The following is an 18,242-nucleotide window of genomic DNA, read 5'->3' on the forward strand; positions in this document are numbered from 1 at the left end:
AAGAACTGTGGGAGATGCTGGGAATTCAATATTATTTATAGAAATCTGTCCTTCAAAACCTTACAGGCTAGAAAAGAAGAAAGACAAGCCTAGTTGCAAAGTGGTATATCCTATTCAAAGGTATACATAGCATGTTGATGCTTAGAAGAGGAGAGCTTTGAAATAAAGCAAATTGTCTATCAGAGTTTGAACTGAATTTTGAAGAAGTCACCTGAATAACTTCCATTTTGGTAAATCCAGTGGGCAATTTTTGGTCCTCCTATTTGATCACTCTCTCCTCTTAAAAAACAAGTAAAAAAACAAATAATAACAACAACAACAACAAAACCCTTTCTTTCTTTGGACTTTGAGATTCTATGCAAAACTTTTCTCTCTTTACCTTGGACCACTTCTTCTCAGTCATCTTTTCTGGTGCCCCCTTGTCTATGTGGCCTTTAAAAGCTGGAGGTCTTCCAGGCTCAGGCACCTAGCCCCCTTTCTTCCTACAGTACTGCCTGTTCCTAGCCCATCTTATCGCCACTCATGACTTCAATGACTGTTTGTCATTGGTCCCATATAAATATTTCTAACCCAGTCCTCTCCTCTGAATTTGAGACTCATATATCCAAATGCCTACTTCCATCTACACATGGATGTCTCAAAGGCATCTCAAACTCCACAGGATCAAATATCAACTCACAATCTGCCTCCACCAAACCTGGTTTTCCTCCAGTGTCTCTTAGTTTTCTCAGTGCCTGACACCTTTTTCCATCCAGTTACTTCATCTAAGCCAGAAACCCAAAAGTCATCCATGACACCTCCTTTTTCTTATGCCTTAAATACAAATCATCAGCAAGTCCTAATGATTTTATCTACTAAAACTTTCTTAAATCTATCTTCTCTCTATTCTGCTGTCATCCTGTTTCAAAGCATCACATCTCTTATCTGATACACTGTAAGATCCTCCTTACTGATCTCCCACAAATATTCTTGCCTCTTCTACAATCAGAATGAAATTATTGAAACGCAAATCTGATAATATCACTGCTGTGCTAAAAATCCTTTCACACAGACTCTGTTCTTAGGGTAAAATCCTTTAAAAGTTCTGTGTGCTGTGGTCCCTGCCTAGCTCTCCCGCCCCATCGGGTATCACTCTCCCTTCATTGCTCTGACCTTCCTTTAGTCCCTAAAACTCACCATGTTCCCTTCTATTTCATGGTCTTCCAACACATTAACCTCCACTGCCTGAAATATTCTCTCTATTCAGCCCCTACTCCCTTTACACAGTTCACTTCTATTCATCATCTGGAGCGTAGCTTTAAAAGTCAAGTCCCCAAGAAGACCTTTCTTGAGCCCTTAGAATAGGTTAGGCCCTCCTTATATGCTTATATAGCATTTACCAACATTTGTGTTTACATGTTTATCTGTTAGATTACTGTATCAGTGTTTGCCTCCTCCATATACTCCACAACAGCAGGAAATTATCCATTTGCTCACCACTGTGTTCTTAGCACTCGGAGTACAGTAGAGCGGCTGACATACAGCAGGCACTCAACAAAATGTTGTTGAAAAAATGAAGTACTCTAAGCAATAGAATTTCAGACAACCAAGAGCTATGAAGCAACATGATCACTAAGAGCAAATAATGCACAGGGTTGCTAAGTGGAACACCATAGTAGAATAGAAAAAGCACAGGCTTTAGAGGCAGGCAGCCTGAAATTTCAGCTCAGCTAGATGGATGAACCTATGAAGTTCATCCCAAACAACATTTTTCCTTAACTAGAAAATGGAAAGGACAAAACATACCACATTGGTTTTGGCTAGTATTAACTGGGGAAAAGGACAAGAATCAGCTGGCACAGTACCATAGATAGTAGGTACTTGGTAAATATGAATTCACTTCCTTTTCCTTTCTCTAATAACTTTTAGATGTAGAGATAATGCTGACTATAAAACAAGCTGATTCATAGTTTCTTAAATGTATTGAAAGTTATGAGAGATCTGAAACATTTAATAAAACTGTATTGCATTTGATCAAAATTCGCCATCCTTTCTTAACCCCCAAAGAACTATGTAGAATAAGAGAAAATAGCTAGTTCCAGATTTCCTTTAGAAAAATTAATATAACCTGGATTTAGAATAGATGGACTGGATGGTTATGTGCCTTACAGAATGAGTTTTCACATTAAAAAGATTCACCTTAAGCCACACTAAGCAACAAATTTAAAGCATGATTCTATTTACACAGAGCTTTTCAGGATTATATCTACCCTGTACACCTGCAAGGCACACCTGCACTGAACAAAATTCATAACATCAGAAGGATCCTCTCACCTTATGTTCAAATGGAGCACCATAGTAGCCGTCATTCAGCCCAAAAATTATTTCATTTTGGTTTCGGGCATGAATCTAAGAGAGGAGAAAAATACTGTCAGTATTCGTTATTTTTATTCCAATCATGTTTTAATATAACCAGAGAATGACAGTTATAACAGGATCTACTTCAATACTGAGAAACAGGCTGACTACATCTAAACATACTAGCAGAAAACCAATCACTATTCAAAAGACCAGGAGATCAATTCAGCATTTCCTGCTTTAGTCAAAGGCCTTGCAAAACTATCACATGCCATCACAGGCACCATCACTCACATATCTTTCACAAACATTTCCTGAGGTTGTTACAGAATGGCTATTCCTGAACAATAGGGCATTCAGATGCATATTCTACACTCTCTGAACCCAAAGAAAACACCATTCATTAAGTCTAAAAGTAATTTTTAAAATATGAAGCCTAGGCCTGGCACCATAGCTCACGTCTATATTTCCAGCACTTTGGGAGGCAGACATGGGTAGATAGATAGCTTAAGCTCAGGAGTTCAAGACCAGCCTGGGCAACATAGCAAGACCTCTTCTCTACAAATAACCATAACAATAAAAAATATTAGACGGGCGTGATGGTGCACACCTGTGGTCCCAGCTACTCGGGAGGCTGAGGTGGGAAGACTGCTGGAGCCTGGGCTGTCAAGGCTTCAGTGAGCCATGATCACACCACTGCACTCCAGCATGCATGAGGGAGCACAACCTCGTCTTAAAAAGAAGAAAAAAAATGAAGCCCTAGAACAAACATAAAAGATTAATATATTCCATTTTCAAAAAGACAATTTTTTAAAAGGCAATAGCATCCAATCCCTAAACCACTCTCTTTTATTACTGTCTGCAAACCACTGTATTTCAGACAAGGTGAGCTTCAGTCAGTGCATCCCAAATTAAACTTCATTTAAAAGGTGGAAGAAATAAAACTTTAAAAATTAAAGAACTGAGGCCAGGCTCCGGTGACTCACACCTGTAATCCCAGCACTTCGGAAGGCGGAGGCGGGCGGATCACTTGAGGTCAGAAATGAGACCAGTCTGGCCAACATGGCGAAACCATGTTTCTACTAAAAATACAAAACTTGGGGCCAGGCGCGGTGGCTCACACCTGTAATCCCAGCACTTTGGGAGGCCAAGGTGGGCAGACCAGGAGGTCAGGAGCTGGAGATCATCCTGGTTAACGCGGTGAAACCCCGTCTCTACTAAAAGTACAAAAAATTAGCCGGACGTGGTGGCGGGCGCCTGAAGTCCCAGATACTCGGGAGGCTGAGGCAGGAGAATAGCATGAACCTGGGAGGCGGAGCTTGCAGTGAGCCGAGATCGCGCCACTGCACTCCAGCCTGGACGACCATGCAAGACCTTGTCTCAAAAAAAAAAGGAAAAAGACAAGAAAAAGAAATTAGCTGGGCGCGGCAGTGCACATGTGTTATTCCAGCTACTAGGGAGGCTGAGTGAGGCAGAATTGTTTGAACCTGAAAGGCAGAGGTTGCAGTGAGCTGAGATTGCACCACTGCACTCCAGCCTGGGCAACAGAGCGAGACTCCCTCTCAAAAAAATAAATAAATAAATAATAAAAAAAATAAAAAATTAAGGAACTCAGATTAAAAAAAAAAAAAAACTCGAAGTAGTATAAAGTGTCCAACTATGAAATATATAAATAGATTTAGTTAATTCATCAGAAAGAGTTGTGGCAAAACAATTAAATAAAATTCTTCTGCCCTGAAGGTTTTAAGTGTAAGTTCAAGTGGAGGAAAAGACAAGAAGGACTACCAGAATAGAATCTCTCCTTTCTCTACCTAGAGATGGAAAGCAGTCAAAGCCAGCAGCAGAACATTCCTGTGAACATTTCCCTGACTTCCATATCTCCTACCTCTATCACGAAAGCAAAATTAATCACATACTCCCTGTTTATCCACATCATTTACTGAACTGAATACAATACCAAAAGATGAGTCTGCAATCATAAACTTAAAATAAAAACTGTAAATCAATCTCAAGGAGTTTTTCATCTTAGAAAAGAGAAAACATTATGGAAGCAGTCTCAAGATTAGAAGGATCCTGAAATTTTATAAACATAAAACATTTTTACACATATATACCTGGGGAAAAAAAGATTAAAATTATATTCACCAAAACTTTAACAATAGTTACAGCTGGGCAGAAGAATTATGTGTAATTTTTTATTCTCTTTACTGTGCTTTTCTAAATTGTCCAAATTGTCCACAAAGAAAATTAGAAGAAAATAAAAATACACACTTAAAGAAAGGGATGGGGAGAGCATGGGGAGAAACAAATCTAACATGAAGGTGAAGTTCTCAAAGTGTAAACTTCATGAAGGCGGGCATTAAAATAGTTTGTTGAAAAATAAGAAACAATATAGTACTAGTACTTGAAAAGATATGGGGCTAAAAAGTAAGTAACCTGAGTTCTAATTCCAACTCTGTTTCATAAGGAGCTCTTCAGAGAAATGAACTCTGACTTGTTTTACAGCCCTGATACCCTGCACTCTACCCAACATATAGTAGTTTAGCAATGTTAATGGTGTATACTTTAATTCCTTCATCAGCCAAACACCACAAAACACTTCCTGCCCTATCTTGCACAAGGGTCATAAAAACAAAATGAGACAAGAAGATGTGAAAGTATTTTTGGAAATTAGAGGTAAAAATCATTGATTAAAAAATCTAATAATGTATTAGGAATCAGGCTACCATAAAGTTCGGAAAGATCCCTTTGTTCCTAACAAACATGCTTGACAAAACTGGAGATATCATATTGCACACTACTGTGTACATTTCAGAACTGTTAAATTATGCTAATAAGTGTAATGTGTACTATGCTTTACTTATCAATTATAAGTTAATGGCCTAACAATAATTGTGTTAGAATCCTAATATGGAAACTATAGAACTTAGAACTTAACCACAACCTCATATTTTGATATCTTATGAAAAACAGCATACTTTTTAAGACAGCTGCTAAGATTAGTGAAATGAGTAATACATACAGTCTGAGCAATGAAACAACTAATGGCCTAAATCCACCAAACACTGTGTGATCTTTGGCAAATCACTTAATCTTTCTGAGCTTGTTTTCTTAAATACTGAGAAAGAGAACAATACTTGCGCACATGATCTTCAAAAAGCTCCAGGTCATTGTATGTATGTAAAAAGATACCCAAACACTAACAATTGCTGTTGTTATTAATACAAAGTTCTAACCACCAAAACTAAGCACAAGAATTTCTTCCGTAACACAAAAGTTAGGATGATACATGACCCATGTAAGCAATCTACAAAAGATCTACCAAAAAAAGTACCAGATTTCATTTTTGAGTTTAACAAGGGTGTAGAATACAAGCTCAGTACAGAGATATATATTTCTACATATACTAGTAAAAAAATTGAAAACAGAAATATTAAAAAAGAAATACCACTTAAATTAGCAAAAAATCTATAGGTACAAATCTAACAAAATATGTGCAAGAGCTGTATGCTGAAAACTACAAAACACTGATGCATGAAACCAAAGAAAATTTTTACAAATGGAGAGACATATCATATCTATAGACTGAAAGACTCAATACTATTAAGATGTTAATTCTCCCCAAATTTTCTTAGATTCAACATCTATCAAAATCACAGGATTTTTATAGAAATTGACAAACTGTTCTAAAGTATATATGAAAAGGCCAAAGACCTAGAATAGCCAGAAAATTTTTGAAAACAGAACAAAGTTGGAGAACTCATTGACTGAATTCTAGACACATTTTAAAACTACAGTAATCAAGACAATTTGGTATTGGCATTAGGACAGAAATACAGATCAATGAAACAGAACAGAGAGTCCAGAAACAGAACCAAACAAATGATTCTCAACTACTGATTTTCAACAAAGATGACAAGGTAATTCAATGGAGAAACAATTGCCTTTGCAACAAAGAGTACAGGAACAATTGTTCATCCATTTGCAAAACAATGAACCTTGCACTTTACATATAAAATTCAAAATGGATCACTGATGTAAATGTAAAACCGAAAACTGTAAAACTTTTAGAAGAAAACTTACAAAAGAAAACAAAGGAAAAAGTATTTGTGACCTTGGGTTAGGCAAAGATAAGACACAAAAAGCACGCAATAGCAAAAATTGACATAGTGGACTTTACCAGCATTAAAAAATGAAAAGATGAGCCACAAACTGGTAGAAAGTATTGGAAAAAACATATCTTATAAAGGACTGATTTATATCCAGAATACATAAAGAACTTTACAACTCAATAATTCAAACAACCTAATTAAAAATGAGCAACAGATCTGAACAAATACTTCACACAAAGAGAGAGAGACTGATCTCAAATAGACTTTTTTTGCTTACAAGGCTCAATCTAATTTTGTCATTAGGAAAATTCAAATTAAAACTACAATGAGATACCACCTCAAACCCATTAGAATGGTTAAAATTACAAAGACTACAATCACAAGTGCTAGTAAAGATGTGAAACAAATAGAACTATTATACATTGCTGATGGGAATGCAGGATATTATAGTCACTTTGGAAAACTGGCAATTTCTTATAAATTTCAACATACATTTACCATTAGACCCATCAATTCCATTCCTGGAGACTTACCCAAAAGAAACACAAAGGCCTATATTTAAATATTCATAGTAGCTTTATTTATTATGGTAGTGGTTACTCAACTCTATCCATTTTTCTTTTTTTTTTTGAGACGGAGTCTCGCTCTGTCGCCCAGGCTGGAGTGCAGTGGCCGGATCTCAGCTCACTGCAAGCTCCGCCTCCCGGGTTTACGCCATTCTCCTGACTCAGCCTCCCGAGTAGCTGGGACTACAGGCGCCCGCCACCTCGCCCGGCTAGTTTTTTGTATTTTTTAGTAGAGACGGGGTTTCACCATGTTAGCCAGGATGGTCTCGATCTCCTGACCTCGTGATCCACCTGTCTCGGCCTCCCAAAGTGCTGGGATTACAGGCTTGAGCCACCACGCCCGGCCCTTTTTTCAAATTTAATGAATTGCACACTTTCAAAAGGGTGAATTTTATGACATGTAAATTGTACCTCAATAAACCTAACTTAAAAAAAATACTTTATTCAGAAGTCATTAATCCCTGATTCTATACAAGCTGGTCTAAATATCTCTTCCTCATACCACTCTCACAGCTCTCTATGAAGGTATTCATCAATCATCAGTACACCAGGTCTAAGAACCTTGTCCTACAAATCTCTGGATCCTTAACACAAAGAACAACGCCCGGTAGAAAGTATATGATCTATCAATGAACCTAACTGATTCTGGCTATTATCCTAAAACGTCTTAGCCTCATGTTCCTCCAAAACTTTATAACTCTAATCTTATTATTAGCAGTATGTTACTTGTTATAGCTATTTTATAGATAAGTTTTGACTTTCTACAATGATCTTAAGTTTCTATCTGGCTTTAAGAAACATGTTTTTTTGTTTTTGTTTTTGTTTTGAGACAGAGTCTCACTCTGTCGCCCAGGCTGGAGTGCAGTGGCTCAATCTCGGCTCACTGCAAACTCCGCCTCCCGGGTTCACACCATTCTCCTGCCTCAGCCCCCCGAGCAGCTGGGACTACAAGCGCCCACCACCACGCCTGGCTAATTTTTTTGCATTTTTAGTAGAGACAAGGTTTCACTGTGTTAGCCAGGGCAGTCTCGATCTCCTGACCTCATGATCTGCCCGCCTCGGCTTCCCAAAGTGTTTTTTCTTTCCTTTTTTTTTTTTGGTCTCTGTTACTCAAGCATAACTAACTTTATACGAAGATACCTGAATGCCAACTCTCTGAAATTAGGGCGGGTTAGATATAAGCTCAGCTGGGTATGTCAATAAGACCACCACCGAAGGAACGTGTGACTTGGAAAACATGATGAAGCCCATCTTCGCTGACCAAAAAAGCCCTTCAGGCCTAGAGCCCTGCAACCACAATGTTAAGAAGCACCATCCTCCACGAAATGTAGATACTTTCAGATAGAAGAGAAGCAAGTACTTAATATCAGAGTCTATCCACAGAGAGCCAAGTATGGCATGTGGGAAGATAGGGTATATACCCCAGTACAGGGATCTGGTTTGTCAGTCTAAAGGCAACAAGTACCTGGTAGCAAAAGAGAAAACAAAGGCCCTGGCCTAAACCAAAAGTCATTATTTTCTAAGTTTTAATTAAGATAATCCCTAAAACAGGAAAAAAATAAAAATATATTTTTTTAAATGTTTGAATTGTAGTTTAGAATGTAGTTTAAAAAAACATATATATTATATGCACTGTTCTGGTCACTATAGGACACAAAATAAAAAAAATGTTAAGAGCATGATCTCACTTGCCTCTGGAATCTAAAAAAGTTGAACTCATAGAAATAGAGAGCAGAAAGGTGGTTAGCAGAAGCTGCGTGGAGGGGAGGAGGCTTGGCAAGATGCTGGTCAAAGGATACAAAATTTCAGTTAAATAGGAGGAATAAGTTTAAGAGACTACAACACGGTGACTACAGGTAAAAAATTTAAAAATCAAAAGTATGGTAAGCAAAATGAGCACAGAGATTTTTCGTTTTTTTTAGATTTTCAGTTTTAGTTTTTGTTTTATTATGAGACAGAGTCTCGCTCTGTCACCCAGGCTGGGGTGCAGTGGCACCATGTTGGCTTATTACAACCTCCACCTCAGCCTCCAGAGTACCTGGGATTACAGGCACGTGCCACTGCGCCCAGCTAATTTTTTTTTTTTTTTTTTTTTGGAGACGGAGTCTCGCTCTGTCACCCAGGCTGAAGTGCAGTGGCGCCATCTCGGCTCACTGCAAGCTCCGCCTCCCGGGTTCCCGCCATTCTCCTGCCTCAGCGTCCCGAGTAGGTGGGACTACAGACGCCCGCCACCTCGCCGGGCTAGTGTTTTTTTGTATTTTTAGTAGAGACGGGGTTTCATTGTGTTAGCCAGGATGGTCTCGATCTCCTGACCTCGTGATCCGCCCGTCTCGGCCTCCCAAAGTGCTGGGATTACAGGCTTGAGCCACCGCGCCCGGCCTGCGCCCAGCTAATTTTTGTATTTTTAGTAGGGACAGGGTTTCACCATGTTGGCCAGGCTGGTCTCAAACTCCTGGCTTCAAGTGATCCTTCCGCCTCAGCCTTCCAAAGTGGTCCCAAGGTTACAGGCATGAGCCACTACACCTGGCCCAGATTTTCAGATTTTTAATCTGAAAAAATGCAGAATGAAATTGTTTAATAAGAAACATCTCAGAAAGTAATATATTGAATAAATATGAAGAAAGCATCAAGATGTTTATAGATAATCCATGACTAATATTTTATGGTTACCTTTAATAGTAGTACCAGAGGCATAACAAAACAGAAACAGGATTCATTCCAAGGTGGGGTGGGGGGTTACCAAGGACCACATGTATATACCAGTGCAGTATAGGACAAAGAGAATGAATTTTTAAATCAGTCAGACTTGAATTTAAATTTTAGCTCCAGCTGTGTGATCTTGAATCATTTATTAAAGTCTCAGAGTCTCAATTTTTTTATCTGGAAAATAAGGGCAATAATATCAACCTTCACAAGGTTGCTATAAATATTAATTATAATAATCTATATCTGATGATAGCAAATAGGTTTCATTTCATTTGCAATTCTAACAGATTCCTAGATTTGTGCTGGAATACTGTTAGAAAGGATTCCGAAGGCCTCGAGCAGTGGCTTATGCCTGTAATCCCAGCACTTCGGGAGGCCAAGGCAGGAGGACTGGTGGAGCCTAGGAGTTCACAACCAGCCCGGGCAACATAGCAAAACCCCATGTGAAAGGAAAACATCTTGGGCCCCCAAAATCATTAAGGAAAACTCAAGCTGGAAACTGCTTAGGGCACCTGCCTCCCATTCTATTCAAAGTCACCCCTCTGCTCACTGAGATAGATGCGTATCTGATTTGCCTCCTTTGGAAAGGCTAATCAGAAACTCAAAAGAATGCAACCATTTGTGCATCACCTATCTGTAACCTGGCAGCTCCCTCCCTGCTTTGAGTCTTCCTGCTTTTGTTTCAAGTTGTCCTGCTTTTCCAGACTGAACCAATGTACTTCTTACACGTATTGACTGATGTCTCATGTTTCCTTAAAATGTATAAAACCAAGCTGTGCCCTGACCACCTTGGGCACATGTCTTCCTGGGGCTGTGTCACGGGCGCATCCTATCTTGGCAAAATAAACTTTCTAAATTAACTGAGACCTGTCTCACATTTTCACACCCATCTCTACAAAAAACAAAATTAAAAATTAGCTGGGCATGGTGGTGCCTGCCTGTAGTCCCAGCTACTTGCTGAGGCAGGAGGTACTGAGGGATTCAGGCTGAGGCAGAAAGGATCGCTTGAGCCCAGGAGTTTGAGGCTACACAGCTATGATCACACCACTGCACTCCAGCCTAGGCACCAGGGCAAGACCCTATCTTTAATTTAAAAAAAAAAAAAGAAGTAAATAAAAGAAAGGAAGAAAGAAAATATTATGGAGCTACTTTTGAGCCCAGTTAAAAGATAACTGTAGAGGCCAGGCGCAGTGGCTCACATCTATAACCCCAGCACTTTGGGAGGCCGAGGCAGGTGGATCACCTGAGGTCAGGAGTTCAAGACCAGCCTGGCCAACATGGAGAAACCCCGTCTCTACTAAAATACAAAAAATTAGCTGGGCATGGTGGCCCATGCCTGTAATCCCAGCTACTTGGGAGGCTGAGGCAGGAGAATCACTTGAACTTGGGAGGCGGAGGTTGTGGTGAGCCAAGATCGCGCCATTGTACTCCAGCCTGGGAAACAAGAGTGAAACTCTGTCTCAAAAAAAAAAAGAAACTGTAGTAGATTAGCTACATCAGTCATGGGTACAGCAAAGGTGGAGAACCAGTAGCAGCATATAATCCAGGCATCCTGTGCTCAATAAATAGTAGTTGTTCTTATTCTTGGAATAACCCTACTGGTCAAAAGAGAGGTATTTAACATGATATTCCATATCTCAACTTAATTTTCAGATTCTAGGTGAAGACATCCAGTAAGACAGAAAAAGCAAAATGCTACGAGAAAGCACATTCTTTCCTAAACACACACACAAATCTGTCTTCATAAATTTCTTCAAAGGTATTTTTTAAACTAGGCAATGATTCAAACATAACAACATAAGTAACATAAGTAAACAATAACATATGTAAATGATCATCAAGGTCTCTCTTAGTGATATAAGTAAACAGTCATAAAAGTCTCTCTTTATAATAGGAAATGTAGAAACAGAAAGGTTAGACAGGTTAATTTGGAGATGACAACTACTTGAAACCACAGTCTAAAATTACCTGCTGACCCAAGTATTTCAGCCCATCCAAACAGACTTTCCATTCAATCAACAGCTGGTAGATGTTTTCCTTTCCACCCCATATCTTCACCACGAAACAAGACACAGATGTATCAAGACGGTCTGGCAAAATTCCAAAATCGAGACTTCGCCATGTGGGATTCTGCTCATGAAAATGAAAACAGGCTTTAGGACAACTCTACTTGTTTACAATTATTTCAATTAGGTCGCAAATCATTTTGTTTTTCAAAACCAAAAGACCTCATAAATACATTAAATTGCAAACTTAAGTAAACCAAGAAGACATTACAATTAACATAAAAGGGGTGATAATGGTACTTTTTAATTTCTCTGCTCACTTATTACAGTCATCAGAAGAAGCGTATATTCCCATTTCTCACTTACATGGTTTCATATGGTAATTCATTCATTTATTCAACATTTAATACATGATTATTAAGAGCCAACACATAAACAATGACCTCAAAGAGTCTCCAACTTACTGTTGGATTCAAACCTCCATTTAAATAATTACACTGTTTTGTGCAAAGTTCAATAACAGAATTATGCATAAGGCTACACAGCAGCAGAGAAAGGAAAAATAAACTCTGAAGAACAGGGGAAGATATCACAAAGGCTGCAAAACCTGGCTTTTAACAGATAAGTGGGCTTTCACCAGATTAAAATAAGGAATTTCAGGAAAAGGAGGACACAATATGAAAAGGGCTCAGAGGTGTAAAATGCCAAGGTGTGGTCAAGGCATTCAGGACTACTGCTGGACCACACAATACAAAAGTGGCAGGACACAAAGCTGGACAGACACACAAGGAACTGAACTGAAGGATCTTTTATGCCTTTTACTAGGAGGGAATACTTCACTCTGTACAACAGTGGGGCCATTGAAATGTTTTCAAGTTGAAAATAACAAGGTCAGCTTTATGCTCTGAAAGAACATTATTTCTCATTAAGAGAATCATCCAGGGAGTTGAAACCCTCTCTGAAAAGTGAAAATGTTAAGGAGCTTTCATAACATCAAAGGAATGAACTACAACGTAATATGTCAACTACTTTCACTTATTTCCCCTACATTAAACATAAGGGCTTTCACTGCTGAATGTAAACAAAATCAACCTATTAAATTACCAATTTTCATATTATGTAAGTCAGTAAATCAAAGGGTCTTCAGATAAGGGTAACTAACTGTTCTTGGCTTTGTGGCAGTTTTTCTTCCTGACCAAAGTGTGAGGTGGGAGAGGACACTGAATACTACCAAAAATAGCATGATGACAACCTAGCATGCACATTTATGCAGTCAGTTTTATACTGGATTGTATAAAACTAAATGCTAGCCATGCAAGAATTTCAGTCTAAGATCAACAGAATTCCACTCTTATATGACCTCTAGTCTGTATCTCACTATAACTGTTTTAGCAGTCCTGCTAAATAGGCGCAGAGATTCATCTAAATGTGAAGCCAACATTAAGGTCTGGGAGTAACTATGCTGACCCACGCTACAAGAAATGCTTACAGTTCTTCAGGTTAAAGGGAAACAACATTGGATACAGACTTGGATCTGAGCGAAGGAATGGAGAGCACTGGCAATCGTAAATATGCGGGTAAATATAAAAGACTATATGGCCCAAGGGAATGGAAGGGAGCCATCCATTTCCGATAATGACGGGACAATCCTTTCACTGAAAACTAAAATGTCAGCTAAAATATTTTTTAAATAATAATAATAATCACCCTTAACATCAAGGAATTTCCAAGTCAAGGAAGAAAGAACCCAGAGAGATAAGTGGAGATCCAGAGGTCTTTGTCGTGAAGTCATGACAGATCTATACAAAACTGTGGCTTTGGTTTTCTTTTTGGGGTAGAGACAGGGTCTCACTATGTTGCCCGCACTAGTCTCGAACTCCTAGGCTCAAGCAATGCTCCCACCTCAGCCTCCCAAAATGCTAGGATTACAGGGGTAAGCCACTGCACGTGGCCAGTTTTGGCATTCTTAAAGGAAGCAAGGACATAATTCAAGAGCCAGGCCCAGGTCCCACCCATGACTAAAAAATGTCCCTCTCCACACTGAGCTGGAACCACAAAAGGGCTATACCCCTAAACAGCACAAGTGAAACTAAATCCACCAAATCCCTACTCACAAATGTCTGTAGGGAAGGTTGCCATGACGGGTAAGAGGAGAACCTTCCTTGGAAGAAGAAATTACACAGAATGCAGCAGAGACAAAAAGAACAATATAAAAAAAAAAAAAAACAAGGTTTAAACACATGGATGACAGAGTAAAAAGATCTGATATGCATTTAGCAAGCAGTCCAGAGAGAGAAAATGGATTAAGGAAGGAGGCAAGGAATTATTTAAAGAAATAAGTAGCAATTTCCTAGACTGATTAAAAAAAAAAAAAAAAAAACTAATTCACAAGTTTAAATACCTAACAGGTCCTAAGCAAGATAAATAAACCCATATCAGAACACATAAAACCAAATAACTGACAACCAAGAAATCCACTCAATGAAAATATTCTTCACAAATCAGAGTAAAATGAATGCATGCTCATACAAAAAAAACTTGGGAGTGTAACACTAACATATATGCTCACTAAAGAAAATCCTAAAGGATGCACTTTAGGCAAAGTAAACTCAGAACATTTTTGCTGCAAGAATGAATGAAGAGCAAATAAATGGTACCTACAAGAGTAAATCTAAAGGAGGGGTAGGGTGTCTGACATGATAAAATGAGTAGCTCAGCAAATTTTTCCCCCAAAAAGCAACAGTAAAACTGGACAAAATTCACAATCCACTGGCAGAAGACACTGGCTTGAGGTATCTAAGCATAAAGTCGTCAGTCACTGGGCGACCACTAAGCTATGCAGACATAGGAGTAATCACTAGAAATGTGGATGGGCTTCGGAACAGCAGCAGACCGTCACCCAAACAGAACCACTGGCTTGTAGAATAGCTTTGAAGGATCACGTAGCTTCAGCCTTTCCTCTGGCAAATGAAGACAGGCAGAGTGGTAGAGAGGAAAGTGCTATAATGAACCACGCTGTTGAATTACATAATTCCCTGTGTCTCAGAATCATCAGTTATAAAACTATCACCTCACAGGGTTTTTATGAAGCTTGAACAGAACAGTAATAAAAAACTAATTATAGCAATAGCTACTATTTTAATACTTACTAGCGACAGTCACTATATAAAGTATTAATAATAGATAAAAAGGGCATAGAGAATGCTTATTCTGGCACATACAAATATTTAATCGGCCCTATAGATTAGCCTTGTTAATCCTAACAATAAATCCACATGAAGTAAATAAGACGATCTGTTAATTCCAATAGTTAAGACAAAATACCATATTTCATCAAATCCAAGACATCACCAATCATAAAATGCATCATAACTTTATATACAACTTAAAAAGAACTGATTTTAAGATGCATCTAGATTGTGCAGGAATGTTAAATTGTGAAAAAATTAAAAATCAATAAAATCAATAAAACACAGAAGCTGAGTCTTCTTGCCTAAGGTCACTTAGTAAAAACAGTATCAGAATTTGAATCTAGTTCTCTAGAATTTGTCTCATGTTCATTTTGTGTGTGTATGTTTTTCTTTTTTTTTCTTTCTACCAAATTACAAAAGACAGAATTTAGAACAAAGGTGGGCTAAAGAGAATGTCAACAATTTCCTTATTTTATATCTCACAGCCAGAGGCAGAAACAGGAAGAAAGAACTCTGCCCTCTCCCTATGCCCGATTCTCCAGGAGAAAGGAACTGGGGAGACTCCACAGGTCTCACACTAGCTCTTGCTGCTCCATCACCACACTCTACAGCTGATGAGGGCTGAGACAAAACAACCGACTAAACATAATAGCAAAGCCTAGACCACTACTACAAGAACGAAGCATTCATTACAGATTAGCTAAGAAGGAACTGGCCCTCCGCTGGTTCACCCAACTGTCCACCAAGGACACTGAGAAACCTGTAGCTAGGAATGCTGGGGAAAAGCCTTCTAGCCTGCAGCCTGAGGATGTGCCTGCTCCCCTGGAACTGAGTACCCTTCACCAACTCTACCTTATATCAGTAATGGCATCATTTGTGAGCCATTTACTACATGGTGAGCACTATAACCGATTTAATTTAACACGAACTACAGGACAAACAAGCAAGCTGCATACAACATAGAAAGAGACAAAATGAGGGCTTCCTCTAGCTTACATATCCTAGAAATAAAAGCAATAAAAGGGACATTTGGATTTGCCTAGTCCACCTCAAGTTCTGAAATGAGGAAGCTGACAGCCTCTGGTGGGAGCCCCTCCCTGCCTCTACCCCCACCCATTCTTTTCCTGGTTAAGGTTTCTGTAACCACTAGGTTTCAGTTCAAACATCTCTTCCTCAGAAGCCTTCCCAGTTCTCCTCTTAACTGTCAGCCTTCTCTCCCTTCCACCCACTGTGAGGATGGGGCTTTTTTTGCTTTTGTTTTCCCAAGTAGATAATACAGTAACCTGGAGACAAAGTTAAGTACTCAAATATCTGCAGAAGAAAAATATATATATATACCTATTCCTGGCACTTTGCTGCAAGAAGACCTAATCACTTTGGGGTCGAAAATATTAAATTTAAGTCCAAGACCAGAAAGCACAGCTTAAGATTCATTTGGAAAAAGTGATTCGCTTTCTCACCTAATATGAATCATGCTTTATAAACAGAATAAAAACCATTTTACTCATTTTTACTACTGGTATAATTATTACAAGAAAGGGGGAACAATGAAAGCTGTGTGTTCACTGATGTCCTTGGGGCTGGCTGCTGCTCCTCTATGCTCCCATAGGAACCTGTGAGTGGTTAACTTTCTTATGGCACCTGGCATGACACATCACCATCACTGATTTTTTTGCCTGTCTTCCCCTCCAGAACGTGAGCACCTCAAAGGCAGGGATTTCTACCAGTGTATTTATCCTCTACAATATCCAGCACCACTACCAAAGGTTCAGTGTGCCAGGTACTATACTACTAATTTGACTATATATTCTTACTTAATCTTCACAAAACTCAAGAGTCCTATAAAACAGACAGCACTATCCCAATTTTTCAGAAGCTGATGCTAAGAATTATGAAGTCACTTGTCTAAGATCATATGGTTGGTTGTATTTGGAACAGGAAGACAAAGTCAGTATCTGGAACAGGAAGACAAAATCAATACCTGAAAATCATGGCAGCAGGCCGGGCGCGGTGGCTCATGCCTGTAATCCTAGCACTTTGGGAGGCTGAGTCGGGCGTATCACAAGGTAAGGAGTTCAAGACCAGGCTAGCCAATATAGTGAAACCCCATCTCTACTAAAAAATAAAAAAAATCAGCTGGGTGTGGTGGCGTGCGCCTGTAGTCCCAGCTACTCCGGAGGCTGAGGCAGGAGAATCACTTGAACCTGGGAGACAGAGGTTGCAGTGAGCCGAGATCGCACCACTGCACTCCAGTCTGGGCGACAGAGAAAGACTCCGACTCATAAATAAATAAATAAAATTTAAAAACATGGCAGCATTAGATCACTTTTGTATATGAGGAAGGCCATGTAGTGGGGACTGAATAATGGGGTCTTATGTCCCACACAGCCCCTGAAGGTCAAGTATAATATAATCATTACTGTTCCTCCTGATAACCTTGAGTTGATGAGAAAAGGTTGAACAATCTTCCCTTATTTAAGAAAGGGTAGAGGAAGGAAATCCATTAAAAGATAATATGGATATGAAAAACTCAAATGGTAACATTTTACTAAACTGAAATTCAACAGATCACCAACTCCATTTATCCTTGAATAGTCAAAAAGAAGATGAAAAAGGGCTTCTTAACTATCAAGATCCCATCAACTTTTTTTAAAAAGCCTCCAATACTTGTTTGGGATTTGTTTATTCTTAATTGGCATTAACTGGCATGATTTTCCAGAACAAGTGCTCCACAACATAAATACCATAATACCGTATTAAACTAAACTAAAACCACAACATAATACCATAATCCCACCAGAATGGCTAAAATTTAAAAGACAGATAATACCAAGTCTGGGCAAGGATAGAGCAACTAAAAATCTCACACTGCTGGTAAGGATGCAACTGGTACAAACGCTTGGGAAAATTATTTAGCAATATCTATGAAAGCTGAACATAACCTATAACCCAGCACTTAATTCCACTTCTAAGTACATACCTCAGAGAAATGCACACATATGTTCATTAGAATTAGTGAGCTACTATATACAACATGAACAAATCTCACAAACATTATGCTGAGCAAAAAGCAGATGCAGGCCGGGCGCAGTGGCTCGTGCCTGTAATCCCAGCACTTTGGGAGGCCGAGGTGGGCAGATCACTTGAGGTCAGGAGTTCGAGACCAATCTGGCCAACACAGTGAAACCCCATCTCTACTAAAAATACAAAAAATTAGCTGGGCATGGTGGCCCATGCCTGTAATCCCAGCTACTTGGGAGGCTGAGGCAGGAGAATCACTTGAACTTGGGAGGCGGAGGTTGTGGTGAGCCAAGATCGCGCCAT

The 18,242-nt window shown here is 39.1% G+C and overlaps 1 protein-coding gene across 2 annotated transcripts in view; it reads right to left on the reverse strand.

Moving 5' to 3' along the window:
• UVRAG (UV radiation resistance associated) overlaps positions 1-18,242 on the reverse strand; it is a 333,543-nt gene that overhangs the window by 259,960 nt on the left and 55,341 nt on the right. For both annotated transcript variants that reach the window (XM_011942003.1, XM_011942004.1), the window contains exons 4-5: positions 11,690-11,851; positions 2,314-2,388 (exon numbers count right to left, since the gene is read on the reverse strand). In XM_011942003.1, coding sequence (XP_011797393.1) covers positions 2,314-2,388; positions 11,690-11,851 — 237 coding nt within the window. The remainder of the gene's footprint in view (positions 1-2,313; positions 2,389-11,689; positions 11,852-18,242) is intronic.

The sequence above is a fragment of the Colobus angolensis genome, unplaced genomic scaffold (assembly GCF_000951035.1).
Source record: "Colobus angolensis palliatus isolate OR3802 unplaced genomic scaffold, Cang.pa_1.0 Scaffold205, whole genome shotgun sequence".
NCBI lineage: Eukaryota > Metazoa > Chordata > Mammalia > Primates > Cercopithecidae > Colobus > Colobus angolensis.